At 36.5% G+C, this 24,541-nt stretch overlaps 1 protein-coding gene across 2 annotated transcripts in view; it reads right to left on the bottom strand.

The window, feature by feature from the left end:
• The window catches only part of sox5 (SRY-box transcription factor 5), a 242,290-nt gene that overhangs the window by 126,603 nt on the left and 91,146 nt on the right, over nucleotides 1–24,541 (bottom strand). For both annotated transcript variants that reach the window (XM_028815694.2, XM_028815700.2), the window contains exon 4: nucleotides 9,041–9,127. In XM_028815694.2, the coding sequence (XP_028671527.1) occupies nucleotides 9,041–9,127 (87 nt within the window). The remainder of the gene's footprint in view (nucleotides 1–9,040; nucleotides 9,128–24,541) is intronic.

Below are 24,541 nucleotides of genomic sequence, written 5' to 3'. Positions count from 1 at the left end.
AAATCAATTATTAAAACTTAGAATGTCTTAAAGGTTCAAAGGTAAATCCATTGAAAACTGATATTAAAGTGATCCAATTAATTTGTCATTGGCCCATCCCTCACAAAAAATTTGCAATTTAGTGCTTATACGCTTTGAGGTGGGGCTGCCAAATTGTACTATATGTGATTTTTACAATTTTGTAATTTTTTTTATTATTATTATTTTTACTTTTTTGCTCACCATTTGTCTATAAAGCATGAAGTACTTATGATTCATGCTCAGTTGCTTAAAAGGAGCAGGTGAAAACTGCAGAATTCAAACTAATGTGTCTCTTGAGAACATAATACAGTAATCCCTCGCTATATCGCGCTTCGCCTTTCGCGGCTTCACTCCATCGCAGATTTTATATGTAAGCATATTTAAATATACATCGCGGATTTTTTGCTGTTTCGCGGATTTCTGCGGACAATGGATCTTTTAATTTCTGGTACATGCTTCCTCAGTTGGTTTGCCCAGTTGATTTCATACAAGGGACGCTATTGGCAGATGGCTGAGAAGCTACCCAACGTACTTTTCTCTCTCTCTCTCTTGCGCTGACTTTCTCTGATCCTGACGTAGGGGGATTGAGCAGGGGGGCTGTTTGCACACCTAGACGATAGGGATGCTCGTCAAAAAATGCTGAAAGATTATCTTCACTTTGCTCCCTTCTGTGCTGCTGTTTCCTTTAAGCGACATGCTGCACAGTGCTTCGCATACTTAAAAGCATGAAGGGCACGTATTGATTTTTGGTTGTTTGTTTTTATCTCTCTCTCTCTCTGCTCCTGAAGAAGGGGGTGTGAGCTGCCGCCTTCAACAGCTTTGTGCCGCGGTGCTTCGCATACTTAAAAGCCAAACAGCCCTATTGATTTGTTTGCTTTTCTCTATCTCTCTGACATGATCTGCTCCTGACACGCACTCCTTTGAAGAGGAAGATATGTTTGCATTCTTTTAATTGTGAGACGGAACTGTCATCTCTGTCTTGTCATGGAGCACAGTATAAACTTTTGAAAAAGAGACAAATGTTTGTTTGCAGTGTTTGAATAACGTTCCTGTCTCTCTACAACCTCCTGTGTTTCTGCGCAAATCTGTGACCCAAGCATGACAATATAAAAATAACCATATAAACATATGGTTTCTACTTCGCGGATTTTCTTATTTCGCGGGTGGCTCTGGAACGCAACCCCCGCGATGGAGGAGGGATTACTGTATTTCACAAAAATGGGATTCTCTGTGTGAGAAGTGACATGATCAAAAAGAAAAAAAGAATAAAGTCCCCACTGCCTCTTTTACCCATAATGAAATTTATGAGAAAAGATTTATGATTACTCAAATACATTAAATGTATTCATTGATCAATTCGTCTTCCTTTTTATGGCAGTCTTAATAAAAAAAGATAGACTGAATGTGCAGGATCCAACTTGATACTTTGCCATGCATGACACTAGATGAGTACTGTATGCTGGTGTAGACTGTCTTAGAAATACATACTGGACTAAACTAAACACAGCTTCTCTTTTAACCACTTTACAGTCACAGAAAACGTAATACAGATGACTTTAATATTTATTTTTCCTTACTTCTTATTATTTTAGGCATTATGTCCTAAGATGCAAAGTGTGTGAGAAACTGAGTTGGCAGAAGTAACTAAAATGAACATTGACAGACCTCCTTAAAATTGTGATTTTGAAAACCATTTTAATGGTAAAAGGAAATTCAGAAATAAGCATGTGATTTTCCATTGCCTTTAATAAGAAAGAAGTCTAGATTTTGCATGATGTGATGGTGCATAACAATTCCAGCATAACAAGCTTTGCAAGCCAGTGTATTTCTGGGTTTGCACATTCTCCAGCTATGCTATCATTAAACCAGTTACACTCTGCATACCATTTATAGAAAAAACAGTGTGATTTTTCAGAATATTCATATTGTTACAAACCTTGTCAATTTGATGGTGGCACTAAAAAGCTATCAAAAGCTTGAGCTCAAATGAGATATTAGAAAATTCTTCATGAAATCAGAGCTGTTTGTTGAAATATTTGGTCACTGATATTTGCTTCGACTTGTTTAACAAACCCAAGTTATTATGACTCATTGAATGCTATTATTTGAACATAATTCAAAATGTATTAAAAAATCTTTTTAGGAGAAAAAAAAAGTGATGCATATATGTAAAAAACTGGTTTGTTTTACCTTACACTAATTTCAGCATTCTGTGACTCCTCATGCTTTGAAGGATTGTGATATTTTACGCATTTCTTTTTGTACCTCACTGTGAGAATCAATTATTATCTATGCCTATTCTTATTTTTAAATAGCTAGTTTGTATTAGATCATCAGGAACATCACAAAATCTGTGACAAGGTTGTATTGTCATTAGTAAAACTGATAAGCTTCTGTTGATTAAACAAACCCTGCACAGATTTTTCTGTTCCCCTTGCTGCTCTTGGATGTTAACATGAACTGTGTGACTAGCTTTATTATGATATGGATATCAACTTTCTCTTTTAACACTGAGAACCACCTTCCACCCAAGTTTCTATTTACTATATGCCCAAACCTTTTCTTATCATTGCTCTACTATTTTTTGAAGGAAGCTAAGTGTTTGACTATATTTTCTTCTATTATTGTTTGTCTTTTTTGTGAACTAACTTTTTGTGTTTTTGCCTTGTACCCGATTCATTATGAAAACAATAATAGTTGCCAACAGGAAATGTTGTTGGCAGGTAGTCATTTCTGTTAATCCATAATGTGATAAGAAAGGTCACTCTGCCTTTAGACTTTGATGTTTTTAATAATCTGGTTGTATGTAATGGGCTATTAAAAGGGGCAAAAAATTTGCCCATGCAATTTTTTTACCCCCCGGTTCATTAATAATACACTGTGAATCTGCTCAGCTTCATGAATAAATGAATGAATAAATGGTACCTAAATGATGTATATAGAGTAGTGAGAAAAGCGCTATATAAATGCAAAGAATTATTATTATTATTATAAACATGCCACTTCAATAAATACATTTTAATTGGGTTTTGTTATGCATAACCAATTATTGTAATAGATAATTATATTGCATGGTAGTAAATAGTGTCCACAGAGTACTGTAACTGAATGTTTTGATAAGGAAGAAAACTTTGCTTAATCCAACCAGGTCCTTAGCGGATACACTGAAGGTAGGCGTCTGCATAAATTGTCCTTGGGAGACTTATTATGTCCTCCTTTCCTTTAACATGTAATGCTGGACCACCTTAAATTCCTTTGCACATCTTCATCAGCATCTTTGCTTTGCAAATGTGTCAATCAGCACAAGCAGCAAGCAGTCTGCTATCGCATCCTCCACTGACGCAGCTGAAGTGAGACACAAAATTCTTAGAGCTCAAGTGTGTTTATCTGGGTGTAAGGTGCCTTGAGTTGTATAGGGTAAATAATATAACATTATAACATTATTTGAAATACATACATTTCATGTGTGTTCCATTTCTCCAATAATCTGGATAAATGTAGGATGACAGGAAATGCAAGGCAAGAAATGCTGAACACATAACTAAAACAAAAACTTTTTTCATGTTATAGTCCATCCATCCATCCATTGTCTTCCACTTATCCGAGGTCGGGTCGCGGGGGCAGCAGCTTGAGCAGAGATGCCCAGACTTCCCTCTCCCCGGCCACTTCTTCTAGCTCTTCCGGGAGAATCCCAAGGTGTTCCCAGGCCAGTCGAGAGACATAGTCCCTCCAGCGTGTCCTGGGTCTTCCCCGGGGCCTCCTCCCGGTTAGACGTGCCCGGAACACCTCACCAGGGAGGCGTCCAGGAGGCATCCTGATCAGATGCCCGAGCCACCTCATCTGACTCCTCTCGATGCGGAGGAGCAGCGGCTCTACTCTGAGCCCCTCCCGGATGACTGAGCTTTTCACCCTATCTTTAAGGGAAAGCCCAGACACCCTGCGGAGGAAACTCATTTCAGCCGCTTGTATTCGCGATCTCGTTCTTTTGGTCACTACCCATAGCTCATGACCATAGGTGAGGGTAGGAACATAGATCGACTGGTAAATTGAGAGCTTCGCCTTGCGGCTCAGCTCCTTTTTCACCATGACAGACCGATGCAGCGCCCACATTACTGCGGATGCCGCACCGATCCGCCTGTCGATCTCACGCTCCATTCTTCCCTCACTCGTGAACAAGACCCCGAGATACTTGAACTCCTCCACTTGGGGCAGGATAATTGATAATTATATTGCATGGTAGTAAATAGTGTCCACAGAGTACTGTAACTGAATGTTTTGATAAGGAAGAAAACTTTGCTTACATGAAATGTATAATGTGTGAAAACTGAAGTTCAAATATCAAATAAATACTTGATAAATACAAAACAAGTGCACCTTTATTCAAGAATAAAGGTAATATTATAGGTAAGACCGGCTGCTTCTAAACCAAAAGGTTGTGGGTTCGATCCCGGGTCTTCCCCGCATTTTCCATTTTGAGTAGTGAGTTGTCATTACTATTACTATTATACGAGAGACATTCAAAAAGTTTCTGCACTATATTTTCATTGGAAACAGTGAAGATGGGAGAAGTAGTAATTGGGCATTAAAAAGTTGGTATGACGCTGGGAAAATTGCATCACAAACAAAGGTGACTATGTAGAAAAGAGATGTAATTTGTTTTTGAAATTCTTAAAAAAAAAAACAGAGTTAAAAAAAATATCAGAAACTATTTGAACGTCGGGCAGCACGGTGGCGCAGTGGGTAGAGCTGCCGCCTCGAAGTTAGGAGGCCCGGGTTCGCTTCCTGGGTCCTCCCTGCGTGGAGTTTGCATGTTCTCCCCGTGTCTGCGTGGGTTTCCTCCAGGCGCTCCGGTTTCCTCCCACAGTCCAAAGACATGCAGGTTAGATGCATTGGCGATTCTAAATTGGCCCTAGTGTGTGCTTGGTGTGTGGGTGTGTTTGTGTGTGTCCTGCGGTGGGTTGGCACCCTGCCCGGGATTGGTTCCTGCCTTGTGCCCTATGTTGGCTGGGATTGGCTCCGGCAGACCCCCGTGACCCTGTGTTCGGATTCAGCAGGTTGGAAAATGGATGGATGGATATTTGAACGTCCCCCGTGTAGTAAAAACATACATTTGATTTGAGTCTGTAACACCTATTGTAAATTTTTGCTACTTGTAAAAGTTAGTATTTTTTTAATTCAATTTTATTCTCTCAGTCATGTTCACGTGATACAACAAACTTGTCTCTGCCTCTCTAAATTGATGGCGTTTATCTCCAGTCTTTTAACAAGAGCAGTAGCTGGTGCTGTGGTTGACGCCTGGTCAGAACTATTTGTTGTACCTGCATCAGACTATCAAGCGACATTGGAGTTGGAGCTTTGACAACAAAGACACCAGTGCGAAAAGTGTGAAAAACAATAGATTTGCATGTGCATGTGCAATGCTACTCCTTTTTTAGGAAAATATCCCCGTCATCCCACGGAAGAAAGACTTTCTGAGACTGTGGTCATAAAGCCGTTTCTGGACAAAGACAAAACTGTAACAACAGACAACTTCTTCATGTCATTTTCGCTGGCTAATAAATTGCTGCACTGCAACACAAACCTGCTTGGCACCAAAAAGTGGGAACAGAACTTCCACCTGCAGCTAAAGTCACTTCAATACGCATGCAATAATTTCTTTTTCTTCAGTTATATTCTTGAATAAAGGCACACTTGTTTTGCTATACCTTTTGTGAAAGTGTTTATTTGATATTTGGACTTCAGTCTTCACAGAATATACATTTGACATCAACATTTCAAAAAAAAAAATTCTGTTTTAGTTATATATATGTGTTCAACATTTCTTGCCTTGCATTTCCTGTCATCTGTAAAAGAAGCCCGGACACAGACAGACACTGATGCAGCCAGATGTCCAAAAAGCACACACGTTTATTCTTGTTTTTAACACACAGCACAATACCGCCACAATGAACTCACACGGCTCAATCCTTTCTTTACTTTCTTTACTTCTGCCGCCTCCACTCCACTCTCACAAGCTCCGTACTCTTCCACCCAACTCCAGTTCCCTGAATGGAGGTGAGGCATCCCCCTTTTATAGTTTACCCGGAAGTGCTCCAGGTGCTTCCCGATTAACCTCCGGCAGCACTTCCGGATGTGGCGGAAGTGCTGCAGATCTTGTTTCTGCAGCTGTCCAAGTGCCCCCTGGCGGTGTCCATGTACAAGGGGCTGTCCTCTCATCTCCCGGGGTATAAATTGCCCTTCTCCTGGTCCCCTGCTCCTCCAGGTCTCCCAGTAGGGCACGATCCCCGGCCATCCATCACACATCTAACATTTATCCAGATCGTTGTAGACACAGAACACACATGAAATGTATTTTTTTCCCAATAATAATATATTATTTTCCCTATACAATTCCAGGCACCTCACACCCCAGATAAACAGACTTGAGCTGAGAGAACATCAGCTGCATCAGTGATAGGGGGGAATAGCAGGCTGCTTGCTGCTTGTGCTGATTGACACTTTTGCAAAACAAAGACGCTGACGAAGAAGTGCGAAGGAATTTAAGGTGGCCCAGCATTACGACTTTTTTTGCAGGCCTCAGAGATTCTAGTGTTAAAATACTTCGGAAATCTAAGAATGCTATCAACTACTTGGTTCTGAAACAAATCCAAATGCAAAATTTCATGCTTTACAGTGAAAAATGCTTGGCAGGGATGTAAACATATAACTATAGCATATCTGACTGACCCCACTTCATCACTCTTTATCAGAATATTTGCTTACTGTACAGATTTCAGTAAGCTTTACACTTTTTTCCTCTGAAACATCTCATTCCAGCCAGTATTCCAGCAAGAGCGAATTCATTAAATAACATCAATTCATTTCTGAAGGCACTTAGATCATGTCTTCTTCCAATTTCAATGACTGGTCAAACAACGGCTAAACCCCTTGAGCATTTCTGCATGCTGTATATATATATATATATATATATATATATATATATATATATATATGGAAGAGAAGGTCTGTGATACGGTTTGCATATTTGCAGCTGGAGATCCACAAAGGGAGAAAAAATGAATCACGTATCATTAAGTAGTTTTTATTCCTGAGCTTTCAGCCCCTGCCAGGGGTCTTCATCAGAGGATAATGCTTAGACTTACAAGAATCAAAGGCAATATATAGCAAAACATTACGTGGAGGGGGTGGGGGGGGGGGGGGGGGCTAAGTCAGTGTGATGGGGGGTATTGGGTGTGAAGTTTATTTATTATGAACATGTTCTTCTTAAGTTTGCATATGCTGGATTTATGTCCAAGTGTCTGTTGATGGCGTTCTAATTTGATAGCCAAGATTCGGCCAGCTCTCTGGCACTTTTAGTACTGGCCTTAAATTTTACTTGTACATTGTCCCAGTTAAATGTATGTCCTGTTGATTTAGTATGCGTGTAGATCAATGAAAGTGAGTCCTTTCTTATGACGCCGTTGCGATGTTCCTGTATACGTGTTGCAATTCTTTTTGAAGTTTGTCCTATGTATACCGCGGAGCAAGAACTGCATGGAATGCTATAAACTGTGTTTCGTGTTTCTGCTATCGATTTCTTGTTTTTAGCATTAAACTGGACCGTGCGCAGATTGTTCGTGGGTTTGTGTGCTCTCTCTCTCTCTCTCTCTCTCTCTCTCTCTCTCTCTATATATATATATATATATATATATATATATATATTAATTTGAAGCCACGTGATTGGCTGTTTGGAGGAGCAGGCTACTTGCAATAATTAACAGGTATACCTGATAATATGGCCACTGAGTGTACAGTAAATCGTCTACAGATTGCCCTTATCTCATAAGACTGCTTATTACAGAGTATTAAAATACAAAATACAATTTTAGGGCAAGGTCTGTGTAGTGCACTTTGAGTAGTGAGAAAAGCGCTATATAAATGTAAAGAATTATTATTATTAGAGTTTTACCTATATTGTGTCGGTTCCTCTGAATATCTCAATTTCCTCTAGTATTGCAATGACTTGCATGTGAGGTTTATTGGTCCAGAATTAGTAAGTATGGGTGCATAAATTAAGTATCCTTGTCAACAGATTAGCCTCCTTTCAAATCTTGATTCCTGTACTACCCCCAATGCTGATGTACAGTACACTATATTATATTATTCAATTATGAAAATGGATGGATGGACAAAGGATAATAAAATGGAAGAGATAGTAGTGTACTTTAAATATCAGTTTTAAATGGGCATACTCATGTACTCTTATTTAAAAAATAATTTTATTAAAAGGTAGTTTTAACTAAAATTTAAATTCATATTTGTATCTTTACTGAGTATGGTATTGTGCTGTAAACTAATAATACTTCTAAAATGGAAACATAACTTATTTTCTTCTTACTTTGTTATAAGAATTAAGAGAGACTTCTAGAACCAATGCAATACAAAATAAAAATGGAAAAACTGAATCACAAACCTGAATATTTTTAAATACCTTAGTGTGTTGGTCACATTTAGTTTAAGATGTTATTAATGCAAGTTAAAAAAATGAAACCACTATAACAAGGCAGCAGTCAGCTAACACTAACTTTAGATTTATTATGCATCACTTAACAGTGGGATACAGTGACAAAGGAAACTAATTAACATAGAGCCCCCCCCTCCCCAAACTGCGAATATATGGTGCTTCTACTAATATAGTGTTAACTGAAACCTACTATAGGTCTGTATTTGTAACAAAGAAATAAATAAAATGTTTTAACATTAACATGTTGTGAGCATATGCATACTGAATAGGCTAATAAAGTAGTCCAAACAAAATGCACAAATTCTGTACAGCTTCTTTAGAAATATGTTATAGACTGCATTAATTTAAAGAATGCAATACAAAATGAATAATGCTAATTTACTGTAAATGAACTATATAATATGCATTATTTACCCTGACAGAATTGCAGAGAAATATTCAAAAAGTTAACCCTAGCTACATTTATTTCCTTAATAATTCAATATCCTGTCAAAAATAATTACTAAAAATGCATACCTTTAATCTCTCCAAAGTTGCCTGATCCCATAGCAAGGAGCTTATCTTTCCAGTCTTTTGAGAGAAGCTTCTCAATACTAGGGGTTTCTAGGGAAAGAGAGAAATAAAGAAAAATTAAAATGGGCTAGACCACAATAAAACTCATTTAAAGTCCATTTGCTGTAATAAACACCATTTTTCCTAGGTTTCTCCCTCTAATGGCTTCATCAACAACCAGATAAGATAAAAAAAGAAGCATGTTTTATCACCTGCTGTTAGAAAATCATTAGCCCTTTCTTCCATGAAACAAAGCTCCTGTTAATGCGGGATGACAATGGATACATTATTAAACCACACTTTGTTTTTCTATGAGATGCAAGGTCCTGCTTTTTTCTAATTGCTAACCTGTCAAGGACAACTAATCAGTTGCGCCAAAGGAAAAAAATTGTTCCTGTTTTTTTTCTCCTGCAGAGAACTGATTTATACTTTATAGATGTTGCATTTGAAAAGGCATGGAGTTGGCAATGGGAGTTTTCTTTTGTGTACACCCTTCCCCCAAAAGCGCTTGCTTCTAAAATCCCCAAGCTGTAACCTGGCCCTGCTAGTGAATTCTGTCAACATACACAACATGTTGTGATTGAGACTTTGGAGAGCTTCTTGCAACACTACACAAACCATTTCTGACAGCATATTACACTTCGGCTGCCTCAAGCAGTTGCTGATGTTCCTGAAAAGGAAATACCCCCTAGTTGTATCAATTTTCTGACTGTAAAGAGTATGAGGATTGAAAAAAGGGCACTTCACAATGCAGTATGCACTTCAAAATTAAACAAACCATAAAAGTTGTACAAATGCTCACTGTCGGACATGCAGTGGCTTGCATTATTTATCAGAAAACTACTGCAGGTCTTTGAGTGAAAAAACAAAAATTACAGGCAAAGGAACTGTAACCTTACAAACCTGGACAGGACAAGTGAGGTCAGAAACTATATGGGTGAGACAGTACACTATGACTGCAGGCGTAAATATATATGCATGTATTTGTGCTGGAGAGTAACCTTTGCTTTAACTATTGTGTCCCTCTTTTTAATCACAAAACATATCAATGTTCCAAATAAACAAATGTGTTAAAAAATTCTTTATTGTAAAGGAAATTAAGTTAAGGATGGTATGGTGTTAACAATGGGAGACATGATAGAAGCATAAGTCAGTCCATCCAGAATCTTTATAAATCTCACTTTTTCTCATGCACTAAATATTTCTGATCTGTTTCTTATTCATGAATGAATAACAGCCACTACAGATCAGGGTTATCCACGCACTCATCGTTGCAGCAGTGTTGGTTTGTGGCATACAGTATATTGTGCCGGTTTGTAACCTATTTATATCTTAGGCTCTGATATACTTATCTGTAATTTGTATACAAAAATGGATCATAGAATAAAGAAAACAATTCATAAGATGCAAATGAGCCTTTCTGTTTTCTTGTTTCTTATATATGTTTGCTTGGCATGATTCTTTTATTGTCTTTTAATAAACCATCACTGTTAGACTCAAATTTAGACTCACATATGCACCACATATCAAAAGCTGTTTTTTCTGCATTTAAAATGTGGCATTTAACTTTTAATTGCCATCTTAACCTTGCTCTTAACCTTGTACTACTCAGTGTAAACTTTATACAAATGTACCAATATAACATTCAAAATACATTGTTTTATGTCTGTTGAAACATTGGTTCCCTTGATTCCACCAAAATAAAGATTGGCAATACACAAGACTTCGAAGTTGAACTACTGCTTTTCTTCTGGACTGAGGTGAACCAGTTGAGCTGGTGTAGACTTGTACTTGTTATGACCCCAAAGAGAGGAACAGCCACTTGGAGAAGACCAGTAAGGAGAACCTGGACATGCTGGAGGGATTATATTTTTCGATTGCTCTGGGACAGTACAGGTATATCCCAGGAAAGTCGGCAGAATGTTTCTGGAGCTAGGAAGGCCTGGCACAGCTCAACATATTGTCATTGTGACTCTCAACAAGAAATGCTTAAAAAATCAATAGTGGGTGCCATGTACTGACATGTCTGGTGTATGTGAGTGGGTCCACGTGATGGACTTGTACCCTTTTAAGGGCTGTTTCCTGCTACAACAGCCTATGGCTCTATGCAATCCTGATTAAACTAAGCAGGTTTGAGTATGTTTCGTTAATTAGGATGCTTAGTGTATTTCAGGCATTTTGGAGACATGCATGATACTTTCCATCCAGTTATGCATCCATCCATTCCTCTGCAAAACCCATGTTTTCCATTATGTCTACAAATTGTTCTGGTAGTACTAGGCACAAGGTAGGATGATGTTACTTTGCAATTCAGGCCACATTTAACAAAATATGTATGTTCGTATCATATATAGAGTTTAAAATCTAAACTTGGGTACTGAGTATGTGGAATTAACACTCCTCTAACAATTCCTCTCTAAGCACTCTTGCTTTTCTCCTTGAACCACATATGTGTGACTATGTTCTGCAATAAACTATGAGATCCGTCCAGGTTGTTACCAGACTATGCCAATGCAAAGCCTTGTAACTGAAAATGACCTCATTTTATTTTCATATGAATAAATGAATGCATGAACTAATTAAATAACTAGCTAGTTATCTATGGATAGGAAGCATAATTTATTGGATAAGACGCTGGACTCTGAACCACAAGGTGGCCTACCTCTGCTGCACTGTTTGACCTGACCAAGCCATTTAACCTGTCTCTGCTTAATGCATAATAATAATGACATAATTTTATTACGTTATTAATTGTTGATACAAATTAATCTTTAGTATTATTATGCTGACCCCTTTAGTTATTCACTTTGTATAAAAGTGTTTGGTAAGAGAATAAATGTAAATGTAAATATACAAAAGGAAAAAAAAGAAAATGCTTAGTATCATGCTGTTAAATACAGATTTCCATATTGAATTAAACTATATGCTAAATATCTAGTTACCACAAAACAATTTAATGACAGCACAAATAAAACAAACAACCAAATAATGAGCACTAAACATTGCAAATGGGAAAAATACAGACTACAGTCTCTGTCTTAATAGAAAATATTTTCAATTACATTTCAAATACATTTTACACATTATATTCAACTTCAATTAATATACAACTGTATTTTTTCATTCACATTTCATTGCAGCCTACATACTGAATACATGGGCAACAAACTCAAGAGACCAAACACTTGTGCTACTACAAAATAGCTTAATTAAAACTAATATACTCACAAGTTACAGAAAGATATTTTTATCACTCAAGAGGCATTGAAATGTTTTTATGACACACATTTTGTTGGTAAACTACTCCACATACAGCATATTAAATTCTGCCATATTTTTAACGGAAGCTTTAAAAATGTAGAATAAACACACCGCTTTCATACACATATCTCAAACATACTGTAAGTGCCCTATGTAGAAAAGTCTGTTTTTTTTTTTTGATTGGAGTGGGGAGGGACATAGAGCTTTGAAATGACAGTCAAAATCATGACTGCCTATTAGAAACATTAGGGGGATTTGAAAACCGTAAAAGCTGCTGATGATCTACTTTAATCACTAAGGTACTAGACTGCTAAAGCTTTTAAAGTATTGCTATTTTTAATAGAGCATATGTCATATGCAACTCTTCATCCATCCAACTATGTAAAATAGGAACTTATTTTGCAATGTTTTAGCCACTGACTTAATTCCCCGTACAAAAGCAAATTTAGCCATCAATTAGCGTCAGCTGAAATCATTTCCTGACACATTTTCCAGCATTTGCATGTCTCTTATATCCACAATTTGCATAAGACTTTACACTCGTGGTGCTTACAAATTTAGCATCTCTTGTTTAGCCTGCATTGCTTTTAAAAGCTATTCTTCCAAAGTATATACTTGTCCACCTGAAAGTAATGAAGAAAAGGAAAGAATAAATAAAAAACAAAGTAAACATTCTGCATTTGTTACACTTAATCTACACTTCAGTCTCTTCTGTTTTTAACTACAGGAATTTGCTTACTATTTTCTCATTGCAGCTTAAATGTCTAACAGGTAACAGCAGTTAAAAAGGTGCCTCTACTTTTGTCACTTTTATTTTTCTTTCTGAAATACACAATCCTGGAATGAGAAAAGAGTGACTGTTTTTCTTGCACCCCAAGCTACTCTGCAAGTTCTCTAGGGATCTATCTGCAAGTCAGAGAGGCTTTTATATAATCTAAAAATAGAAAAAAAGATTTTGCTGTATCAAAAAACAAAGAAATCAAGCACGAAAGGGAGCAAGAAAATATCACATTTTCTTCAAATGAATAGAAGCTCTCTTTAGAAAAACTACTAAACCAACCTTTGCAGGGCAAGAATGTAACGACAGAAAATCTATAGTAAATTAACAATGGACTCCCAATCCTCCCGGCACTATAAGCAGGCCATTCTACTTTTAAGTCTATTGTCTTCCAAGTCTTTGACGGAGCCTTGCCCTGCGGCTAGACAACATTTTCTTTCTTACTGCATACTGAAAAAAATCTTGAATTTCTAGTCATCATTGCAGAGGGAAAAAATAAATATTAATAGCTGAAGTGATAAAAATGATTAAATACTTTAACATGTTTTTAAGTTTTCAAATATGAGATAGATAGATAGATAGATAGATAGATAGATAGATAGATAGATAGATAGATAGATAGATAGATAGATAGATAGATAGATAGATAGATAGATAGATAGATAGATTTACCTACAGTTATTCATGTAGTATTCTAACTTAGATGTCTGACAACCCACTGTGGTCTAATGCTAAGGACATGTGGGCAGTGCTGGTGCAGACTTTCACCAGTCTAAAATACTACAAGTGAAATGGCCCAAGCAGAAAGTACCCAAAGAAATCTTTGTTCACTGAACAGAAATCACTTTTATATAATTTGTTTAAATTCAAACTCAAATCTACTTGAGAACTGTGTCCTATATTTAGTTACATGGTTTTTTTTTTTTAATTTCCTCTTTTTAAAAAGTTCACAAGTGGTTGCGTTTACTGATAGCCAAACAAAAGTAGACAGGTTTTTAACAGACTTTGCAAGAAATGACAAATACACACATGTAGACACATGCACAAGTCAAAACCATTGTCACTGACACATGCAAACTGTTAAACTTACAAGAATGCTGCTCAAGACCAAGATGGGTTCCCCTTCCAGGCTTAAGAACAGAGGCTCCCCCAAAATAAAGTACCAGCCAGTATACTGTAATTGTACAAGTATTTTTCTTCTCTCTCGACTTACTTCCTCTGAACAGATAGCCAGTGCAGCTCCTACTGCTGCTACTGTCAGTGAGAATATAATAATAATAATAATGGAGAAAAAATTCTTTCACTTGCCAGAAACCACAACTTCCGCCGGGGAGTCTAATAGCTTTATTCTCTACGGCGTCACTCCCCTCCAATTTTCTCTCTTAAAGGAATCCCTGCTAGTTTTGGCCATGTACACAATCTACTCCTGTCAGCAATTTTACAAGGGGTGGGCAATAATGGGGAGGGGGAAGTGTGCAGAATATTCTATTACTAGAACAGGGGATAGGCTAACCCTTTCAAGCAACGAAAATGTAAAAAAACCCTTAGACTCTCCTGCAGCTGTATTAAAGTCAACACTATTTGACCAAGAGTCAGCATTGCTTCTGTTTTTTTTTTCTTCTTTCTGACAGCTGTCGCTATCATCCCAACAGGTGCTATTAGTCTTACCCCCCCACCCCACTGCTGAACAATGGCAGAGGCTTTTAAGCCAAAGAGCTTTGACAAGTGAGAGAGAACAACAAATGGCTCTGCCATGCTTTTCTCCTGGGGTCTCTCAGCAGCACAGAGTAATAGTTATTATTTTTATTTATTAACATTGCTGCCATTGTCCCTTGTGACAGACAGGACATTTTAACTATTAATAAAAATGGAAAGCTGACTTTTTTTTCTGAACCCACAAAGTGCAGAGTTAATGAATACTGTTCGTTTGGAACTGGATAATGTATATTTCACATAAAGATGGCTGAAGATGTTATAAGAGTAGTGGTGTGAGCAAATGAGGTGAGGTTACTTCAAATGTCAAGCCACAATGAAGTCCAATGAGAAATCTGTGTATTGCACCCAACTCTGCTCCATACTTTGCATAACAACAGTTTTAATTTATTTCCAATAACAATAAGAACCTTTTAATTAATATTTGTTATATTATTATTATTAAAATAAAATTGGGACATTGTATAGGGTAAAGCAAATGGACGTTTCTGAAGATACCCGGGCCAAGTAACTCATTATATAAATTGCCACCTTGTGACAAGTTTAATAAATACCTCTGCTGTAGCTATTTAAAACTATACACATTAGAGAGTTATAGTGTCACATTTTGAGCAATTACAATAAAAAGTTTTCTAAAGGAGAAAATGTGCACCATTTAAACTTGCTTACTATTAATGGGCTAATAATAACACTTTGGATGACTTATGCTTTTATTTTGCTTGTAGAATCTAATGTTCCAAGTCTGTCATTCACAGTAAATAAATGGGCATGTTTGTGTTTAAAGTTTTGTTTTCAGTTTAAGTGCAGAGAGTCAAGGCTATTTAATAGATTGTGACATTAAACTTGAGTGTCTCCACTACTTAGACTTAGAGAAAATAAAAACATAAATACAAAAGGATAAAATTTTAAATAATGGCTGATTTTTTATCCAACAAAAAGAATGTGCCAAGAAAATCATCCAAATTATTCTCAAATTGCTGAATGGGTTAAATAGAAGATTATCAAATTTTGTGACGGCCAATCGTAAAACTGAACAACTATATCTTAGGATAAGCCTCACACACAGTTTTTAACATGCACTCACACAAACCCAAACTACAGTCACATAAAATTAAACAATCTTTTTTCATGTATCACCTTTCATGTATTGCCTATTCACCAAACCTATTCTGCACCTTTCCTATTGTTCTCTTCCCCATTCACCAAAAAAGTTCAAAGATTCATAATTTAAATGCAGGAGATAGTAATACAGTACATCATTATGGGGAGCAGAGCAGGCTGATGGACAAATTTTGTCATTCATTTTATGTTACCCCAATGATGTTATTTACTCTTCCTGTGCTTTATTTATCAGAACTTTTATCTCTGTTAATATTAGTTTATCAGTAACCTACCAAGAATAGAATGTTGTTTTTGCATAAATCTGGGGTTATATCTTAATGCCACTGTAAAAGAAAATGCAGCACAAAGGAACAATACTTCCTATAAATGTAAAAAATGCCATAGAGGGGCTCCAGACAGGAATAATTGCAGAGGGGGTACAATAGGAAATATTGCCTTGATTTATGCAAGAGGGCAGTACTCTGTGCAAGAACATGGATAATTTGACCCTTTTAATATAAATAGGGTGAGGGGAGAGAAAGAGAGATGGTTTATAAAATGGCTAACTAGGAAAAGCCTATAAAAATACAGGGAAAGCTGCTTCAGGGACATGTTCATTATTCTGTTAAATACATGAATGCTCAAATGGGTCAGGAACCAAAGGAACACTATACTTGGTGTCTCTGTAGAAAAACTACGGAAAGCCAAAAGATACGCTGAGTCTTGAGTTGGGAAATAAGTTGGTGCAAGTGCTCAGTAAAAGAAACAGTTTAAGACTACAGAGAGTGTAAGAGAGAGTGAGACAGGGAGATGGAGAGATAGCAGGTGCGAGTTCTTCGTTACATTATAATAATTTTACTATTACCACCACTGATGGAAAGCCTGCAGAACTGCAACCACTGCACCTATGATTTGATCATCTAATGATTGCCATTACATCACATAAGCCAAACCCTAAGATAGCTGAAACCCAATCACTTTGGGCAGCTAATACCCCTGCACCTGTACAATCAGGGGTGTTTACCTAATATCATAGCAACATGTACTTATAGAAGTCAATATTTCCATAACTTTGCTATGAACACAATAACCAATTCCCTAAAATACCCTGAAGATACTTGAAAGTTTTTTTTCTAATTATCATATAAGCAAAATCTTTTAAGTACTTAAACTCTTAACACTTGAGGCAAGTCAGTCATCGTCCAACATGCTATATCCTAACACAGGGTCACGGGGGTCTGCTGAAGCCAATCCCAGCGAGCACAGGGCGCAAGGCAAGAACAAATCCCAGCCCACCACAGAACACACATACACACACACGCACACACACACACACACACACACACCAAGCATACACTAGGGACAATTAGGATCGGCAATGCACCTAACATGCATGTCTTTGGACTGTGGTAGGAAACCGGAGCACCTGGAGGAAACCCACGCAGACACGGGGAGAACATGCAAACTCCACACAGAGAGGACGCAGGAAGCGAACCCAGGACTACTTACTGTGAGGCAGCAGCGCTACCACTGTGCTTGAGGCAAGTGCTCTTCCATTATCCGCAGTGATCAAACAACTATTTTGCAGTAGAGTGACACAACTCTGTGCATGCTGGGAAACAGAATCAGGCAATGCAAAGAGAACATTTTTCACAAAGGGCAATGATGCACTTTTTAAGTCTAGGAACTCCCAAGCATGCCAAGCATACTGTAAATCTGTTGGGTTTACTGGAAAGAACAAACATACATCCCTCACTCCAGAAAACAGTAGCTCAAAAATTGTGCAACACACGAAAAATATAATCGCAGTTGTTACTGATAATACTTACTCAGATCTTCAAAACATATTTAGGAAAAAGTAGCATCACCAACTCAATTCTAACAAACCCACTAAAGAATACAAATAAGTCTTCTGTTCCTAGGCCATGTTGCTCCTCTTGAATCCAAAATTTTACTGTCAATCCAGCCTTTTGACTTATTTTTTCCGGGCAGGTTAAGAGGAGTGAAATACAGCGAAGATATCAGTGTTCACTCTAGTAGTGTTAAAAATACCCATGAAAGTGTATATTGTTTTGGGAAACATTGTTTTTAAATATGCACCTTTAGTGTTAACTTAACATGGGCTGTTTTGTTCTGAACATGCATTCTGGCTCTCCTTTTTGAAAAATGTAAGCACAATCCCCAACTGTCAAACCAGACATTCCATCTCTGCCTTGGGCATAACATTCAAGAGTTTTGTTATCCAGGACAAGAGAACTAAACCCAAAGCCTTTGAGGACCAGCTTTTTTCCTTTCACTCTGACCTTTAATTTAATCACAGGTCACATCCAGTGAAATGTTTTTCATATCTACCGAAACCTAAGGTAAACGGTCCACTCCTGATGCCACACAGGAACAACAATCACCCAATATGTATGAAGCACGGCAGTAAAGAAATCTATAATACTGTGCTATTATATAATCCACTAAATTTATAGATTAATCAAATCAATTATTATCCAGAATACATGAGCTACAGTAAGGTATAATACTGACAGCACTGAATGACTGGAGTTTAAAATTGAACATATTAGTGCTGTTAACTACGTCGATTAGTGCAGCATACATCGACGCATCTCATTTTTACCATCTTTCAAGAGATCAACATTCTCTCATACTGTATACTGCCTAATTGCTACACAAGGACATCAAGACTGTTAAGGTTACATGACACTAACAATCATAAATAAAAAGACACAGGATACATAGTGATATGTGGTATGAAGAATGACCAACTTGACTGCAGGTATTTAATATTGTAACAGTTGGATCTGGTAGCCTATTAAAATATGCAAAAACTGAGATGAGTATCACCATGGCTGCCTTATGTGTGTATTTACTAGTCATTCAGGATTATAAAACAGAAGAATTTTGACACTTTAAAAAGAAAAAGCCAGTAAAGGCCCCAAATCATCCCTCAACTATGGGCACTATATCAGCCCTTTTCTAAACAGTTTATATCTATGGGTCTATAATTAATTGCCACGTGACTTCAATCCAGTCTGCATAAATAAGTCTATGCCATAAAACACTGCAGATACTACTAGCCAAGCTACTAAAAGTCATTGGTGGCAAGACTGTGTATAAAAAAGCTTTTGTTGTGACAGAGAACCTTTACTTTATTCTTTTCTTTTTATTCTTTTTTTTGTACAGGACTGAGACGCCTGATGAATGACAAGGGCAAACTCTGGGATCACCTAAGAATTGGGAATTGTGGACTAGTGTTACAAGGAATTTAATAGATGAGAATGGCACTGATTTGGAAAACAAGGCCATTATTCAGAAAGCCCTTTTGTGAATAGGCTTATAGGATGCCTGAACAACAAATGGTCTAATCCTTGGAAAATGTAAAAATACCTTGTGAACTGAATTTTCCTTCTAGCAAGATAAATATTACCCTTGAATAAAAGAAAGAGGCAAACATAAAAAAATAAAACAATCAAACATATAACACCATATGCTTGATGTTTAATTTGTTCACAAACCCTTACATATTTAATGAATTAAGAGGGAATGATATTTGCTATAACTTAAAAATCAAAGTCATTACATAGTGTTCTACCAATTCCATCCCTAGTGTTCAGTGTTTGAAAATAAACAAAGGGCCTCATGAAACACAGACTAAATAACAATTCACATATTCCTAATTTAATTGCATTTACATCAAAATATTGATGACACTTCATTTATAATCACTTATCAAAACATGAAATTTATTTCATGAAGACTTGTCAGGTTTGGCACTTAATCTGAAGAGCCTGGAATTTAATCAAAGAGGATCAGGAATGTCACTGTGTTGGTCACTTTGTGAAAACCTTAATTTTCATTATGCAAACTAGCCATATGTTTAAGAGGTGACAAGCATTTTAGCATAGTGAAAATATTAGGACCAATTTCTAGTTTCATCTGAGCACCCAAATCTGCATTTTCATATATGTCAGATATTCCTACTTATAATGGATAGGGTAGGACATTTGATTTACAATAAATTACACATTTGTTACTGTTCATTTGAACACAAACATACATTATGAGTTAAGTCTCATTAAACAACTCGCAGGTATTCAATTGCAGATGCACAACAGAGCGAGCACAAATGAATAAAAAGTCAACAATCAAGTACATTTCTAATGTTTTCTGACTTTCTTATACTAGGGTGGTACAAATCCAAACTAAACCTAACTTTCTAGCTTGAAAATATGAAAGTAGAGCTCACAAAAATGCAAGGGGGACTAATTAAATAAATTCATACACTTTTTATAATTATCATTAACTTTTTTGGGTTGTAAACAAAGACTGATTGGATAATATAATGAAACCAAGATGTCAAGTCTAGAACATAAATGGTATTAGAATACAAACAGTACATGCTTAGTGTTGTCAACTTTTATCAATAATATAGTACTTTTTTCACTACTTTCATCATTAAGTTAGAATGATATTAACAGATTGCATGTTGTGGAACCCAAAATTCATTTAATTTACATTTAGGGAAAATGATCCCAACATTAATTTAATAAAGGGCAAACAAATAATAAAGGACTCCACTTTTTATGAGTGGTATAATATGCTTTGCACTGGTATACAAAGTCAACACCTGGAAAACTGTTACAGAAATAAGTTTACAAACTTCATTTAAGTGCAGGCTCCTTGATCATCAACTCGATGATCTAGTAATAGATAGTTTTGAACCACTACAAGAAGAGATGTCAGGTGTCAACCACAACCTACAGTATGCTACATACAGTATAAACATTCATATAACACAAACTAACTGGAAAGTTTAAATGTTATACAGTAGCTGTAAGTTATTAATCACAAGGCAAACCGTGGAAGAAAAAACTAAAAACACAGTACTGTACAATATTCATAGGGGTACAGCACTCACTTTATGTGACACCTCTAACAATATAATTAAATAAAAAACACTACTGAAAATAGAACTATATAAACCTAAAATACTGACCACAACCTGTAGCATTTGTTGCCCATGATTTAATCCTATAATTTATTTTGCAATCATTCTCAATACCTAAAGCACAAATGTGAAATCTGTACTTAGCATATGGGGAAAAAAATTATGAAAAACTTTCCATGTCTGATGTACCCATCCATCGATCCATTGCTCCATCCACTCACTCACCCATTTACTAAACCAACTGTCGGCCTATCCTGGCAGGATCCTGTTATACCATGTAAAACTACAGAAACTGTAATTAAAAATAAATTAGATAGGATTCCGAGAGGAAGTTCCTGCTTTACCAAACTAATGTGTTACGATATATTTGATCAAGCAACTGGAGTATTTAAAAAAGCAAAGCATGGGACATAATTTTCTTAGACTTTGAAAACGTTTGCAATAGTTCTACAAAAAAAGATTTAAAAGAATCCATTAGAATCAGCTGTAATAAAAAAATGGATTTAATTTTGTAAATCAGTATGAGACACAGAAAATACAGTAAACATGAAAATGCTCCTCTCTTAAATGCGGTGATGTCATCAGTAGAGCCCCTCAGTATTCTTCCTTGGACTGTTACTTTCTCAAATTTATATTAATATGAAGGTGACATCCAAAATGGAGAGATTGTAGACACTGCAGAGGCAGTAAAAAAACAGAAAGCCATGGTGTCCTACACAATTCCTGGAAAAAGAAGTATAATATAGAAAAGACTAAAGAGCTGCACTCAGGTAAATAGAACAGTATCAAAACAAGATGGATGACACTGTGTTGCAGGAAGCAACCTCAGAATTTACATTGATGCAACATTCTCATCGTTTAGGAAAAAGGTAGAAGCAATTAAAAAAAAAATTAAATAAAATGCTACCTTATATTACAAAAACGCATAGCGGGTTGGATAATGGATGGATGGATAATGTGCTAGTGACACTGCATCAGTAGTATCAAAAAGTCATAGACTCTAGAAAGAGAAGAAAGTGCATTTCAGACTAAAGGACATGTCTTACTCTTTATTTTGACCAGAGAATCCTGCCTGAGAACCTTAATCAGAAATCACTCTTTTACACATTTTGAATATAATGAAAAATATAGCAATATTCAGAAGAATTCTTTTAATTAAACAGTGAATTACACACTGAAGCACTCCAGTGGAAATAAAAGCGAAGTGAATTTAACACTTAAACCAAAAAGTACTCTTTTACACGGTTATGGGATCAAGAAACAAACTAGTAAAGCAGCTGAAGTGGAAGCATTCACAACTTTCAAAAGCATCTTAATAAGATAATTGGACAACCTAGTTATTAACTAACCAAATGATCATTTGCAACTAAATGATCCCGTGTACCATGCTTTGCTGTTTTAAATACTTTTAAATTGATCAATTAAATTATTTCTTTTAGTTTCTCAGACTTTTCATAGTCTTATGATTGAGGAAAAAGCAACAACTAATCCTACATAGAGCCTATGTACATGACAGGGTATACATGCAGACACATAAAAGCCCATACTCTCTCATACTAAGAAATTACAGAGGCAAAGAAAAATGTGGCAAGAAAACATGAGTGCCTGAAAAAAATCCAAACTGATAAATTTAACTCACATGTTAAGTAATCGGGTAAAATTCAATCCCAAATTGAGAAGTGAGTCAGTAGTGCTAACAAGTATTCTACTGTTCCTCAGCAGAATCTATATACAGCTTATTGTTATAGTTACTTGTGTACATTTCTTCATTGGGTTTTCACAAGTTTCACTAATTAAAGAATAGTCAAAAAATGAATTTCTATATACAACTCTATAGATACTCCTACCTATTTTATTGAAGAATTTGGCATATAGCACTGTGGCCTATGCTTAAAAAGTCTTCAGATCTTACTTAATACACTATCAAATAAATTCTAGATCACTCTTTGTAGTTACTAATATGTGAACCATTATAATGAGATTACAGCCACCCTGGGCACAAACTGAGCTCACCTATATGGTACCACAGCACCTCAGATGTAAATGACTAATTCAAACGCAGTTTGTACCCCAAGAGATTGTGCTATGAAGAAATGCACTAATGTTTTTAATAATGTATTGTTTTTCACACTGCATATTGTGTGAAGACAATTTCCTTTTTGCTTAGTTCCTTTTTTTTATTACTAAGAGATCACACACAATGAAATTACAATTATTGCCTACAATATGGCAAATAAAATTAGAATCTTAACTTGAAAAGGGCACACAGCTTACATATTCAGTTTGAAACACAGTGTTGTTACATCTAGGTACTGACCAACTATTATTTTTGCAAAAAGTAAAAAAATAAATAAGTACATCTAATTACAGGCCAAATATTATTTTTTCAACAAGTAACAAATGTTGATGCCTGACACACTTGGAATCTATGGAAACAATTATCAAATGAAGTAATTTCATATGAATGTACTGACATTGTGGGATTAATCAAATTGTGGATACTGGGACCTATCTCTGTAGCCAGTCCTGGAACTGATGTTATTCAGTGAATACCTGGTGGCCATGTAACCCACATAGTCCAGATGGCAAAGGTGCACTACCATCTGGGTAACACGTCATGCTAAACCTTGGCAATGAAAACTAGCTTTTGGGGCATAGAGCATTACTTCTCTGATGAAGTGAAGAAGTGAAGTGCTGGATGCTGAAAAATATTAGTTGGATATAATAAGATTCACTTCTAAGCAAAGCATTGGCTGCTTGGTCAAAAGTGGTCTTTCTCATTCTCTGTAATGCCACATGGGGGCCTGTAGATGAGAGCATATAGTTGAACTTTGTTCCAGTAAGGTGCATTGGTTAAGGTTGTGGACTTCAAAACCTGTGGTTGTAGGTTCAAACCCCGCTACTGTCAGTGTGAGCATGAGAAACTCACTTCACCTATCTGTGCTTGAATTGGAAAATTTCAAAAGAAATTTAACTAATTGTATCTCTCAAATATTGTAAGTTGCCTAGGATAAAGACGTCAATTTAACAACAAGCAATAATAAATTGCACAGGGTAAAAGTTTACCCACTGTTGGAACAATTTACAGCCCACTGCAGAAACAATGAATTTGGTGCTCAAAAAGTAATGTCTACAGACCCTAGTCCTCTTGGATGGCTTCATGTGAGAGTGACATAGATTGGGGGTGTGGGGGGACATTAAAGTAGTTACCTGGATTTCTGAGCTAGACATGGGTTTTCCATTATGAACACCATGTTTGAAAATACGATTGGTTGTAAGTGCACTTGATACAATAGACTCAAGGTCAATGCCTAACTCTATAGTCATATCATCTCAGCTGTGGCTGTAAACTATAGAAACTTGTACAAAACCAGGGGCTGAGTTGTCAAATAATCAACACCTGGTGAATATCTTGTGTGGTTGGAGGGAGTTCACACTAGACAGACCTGGAAGACCAAAGAATGGCTTTATTCAGAATGAGTTCAACTTTCATCTGTGCAGGAGCACATCATGCACCTCAGGAAAGACCAAGTTCATATAATCCAAATAGACCTCAATAGTGGAAGCAGCTGAAATGAGGTGTGGGCAAAAACCTGTTTCCTGTCATCTTATCCACAATGGACAACAGTGGTAAAAGAATCTGACAAGCTGATGA

Source organism: Erpetoichthys calabaricus, chromosome 1 (genome assembly GCF_900747795.2).
Source record: "Erpetoichthys calabaricus chromosome 1, fErpCal1.3, whole genome shotgun sequence".
Lineage (NCBI taxonomy): Eukaryota > Metazoa > Chordata > Cladistia > Polypteriformes > Polypteridae > Erpetoichthys > Erpetoichthys calabaricus.
Note: the sequence above shows the minus strand (reverse complement) of the source record. Positions and strands in the feature narration are given on the sequence as shown.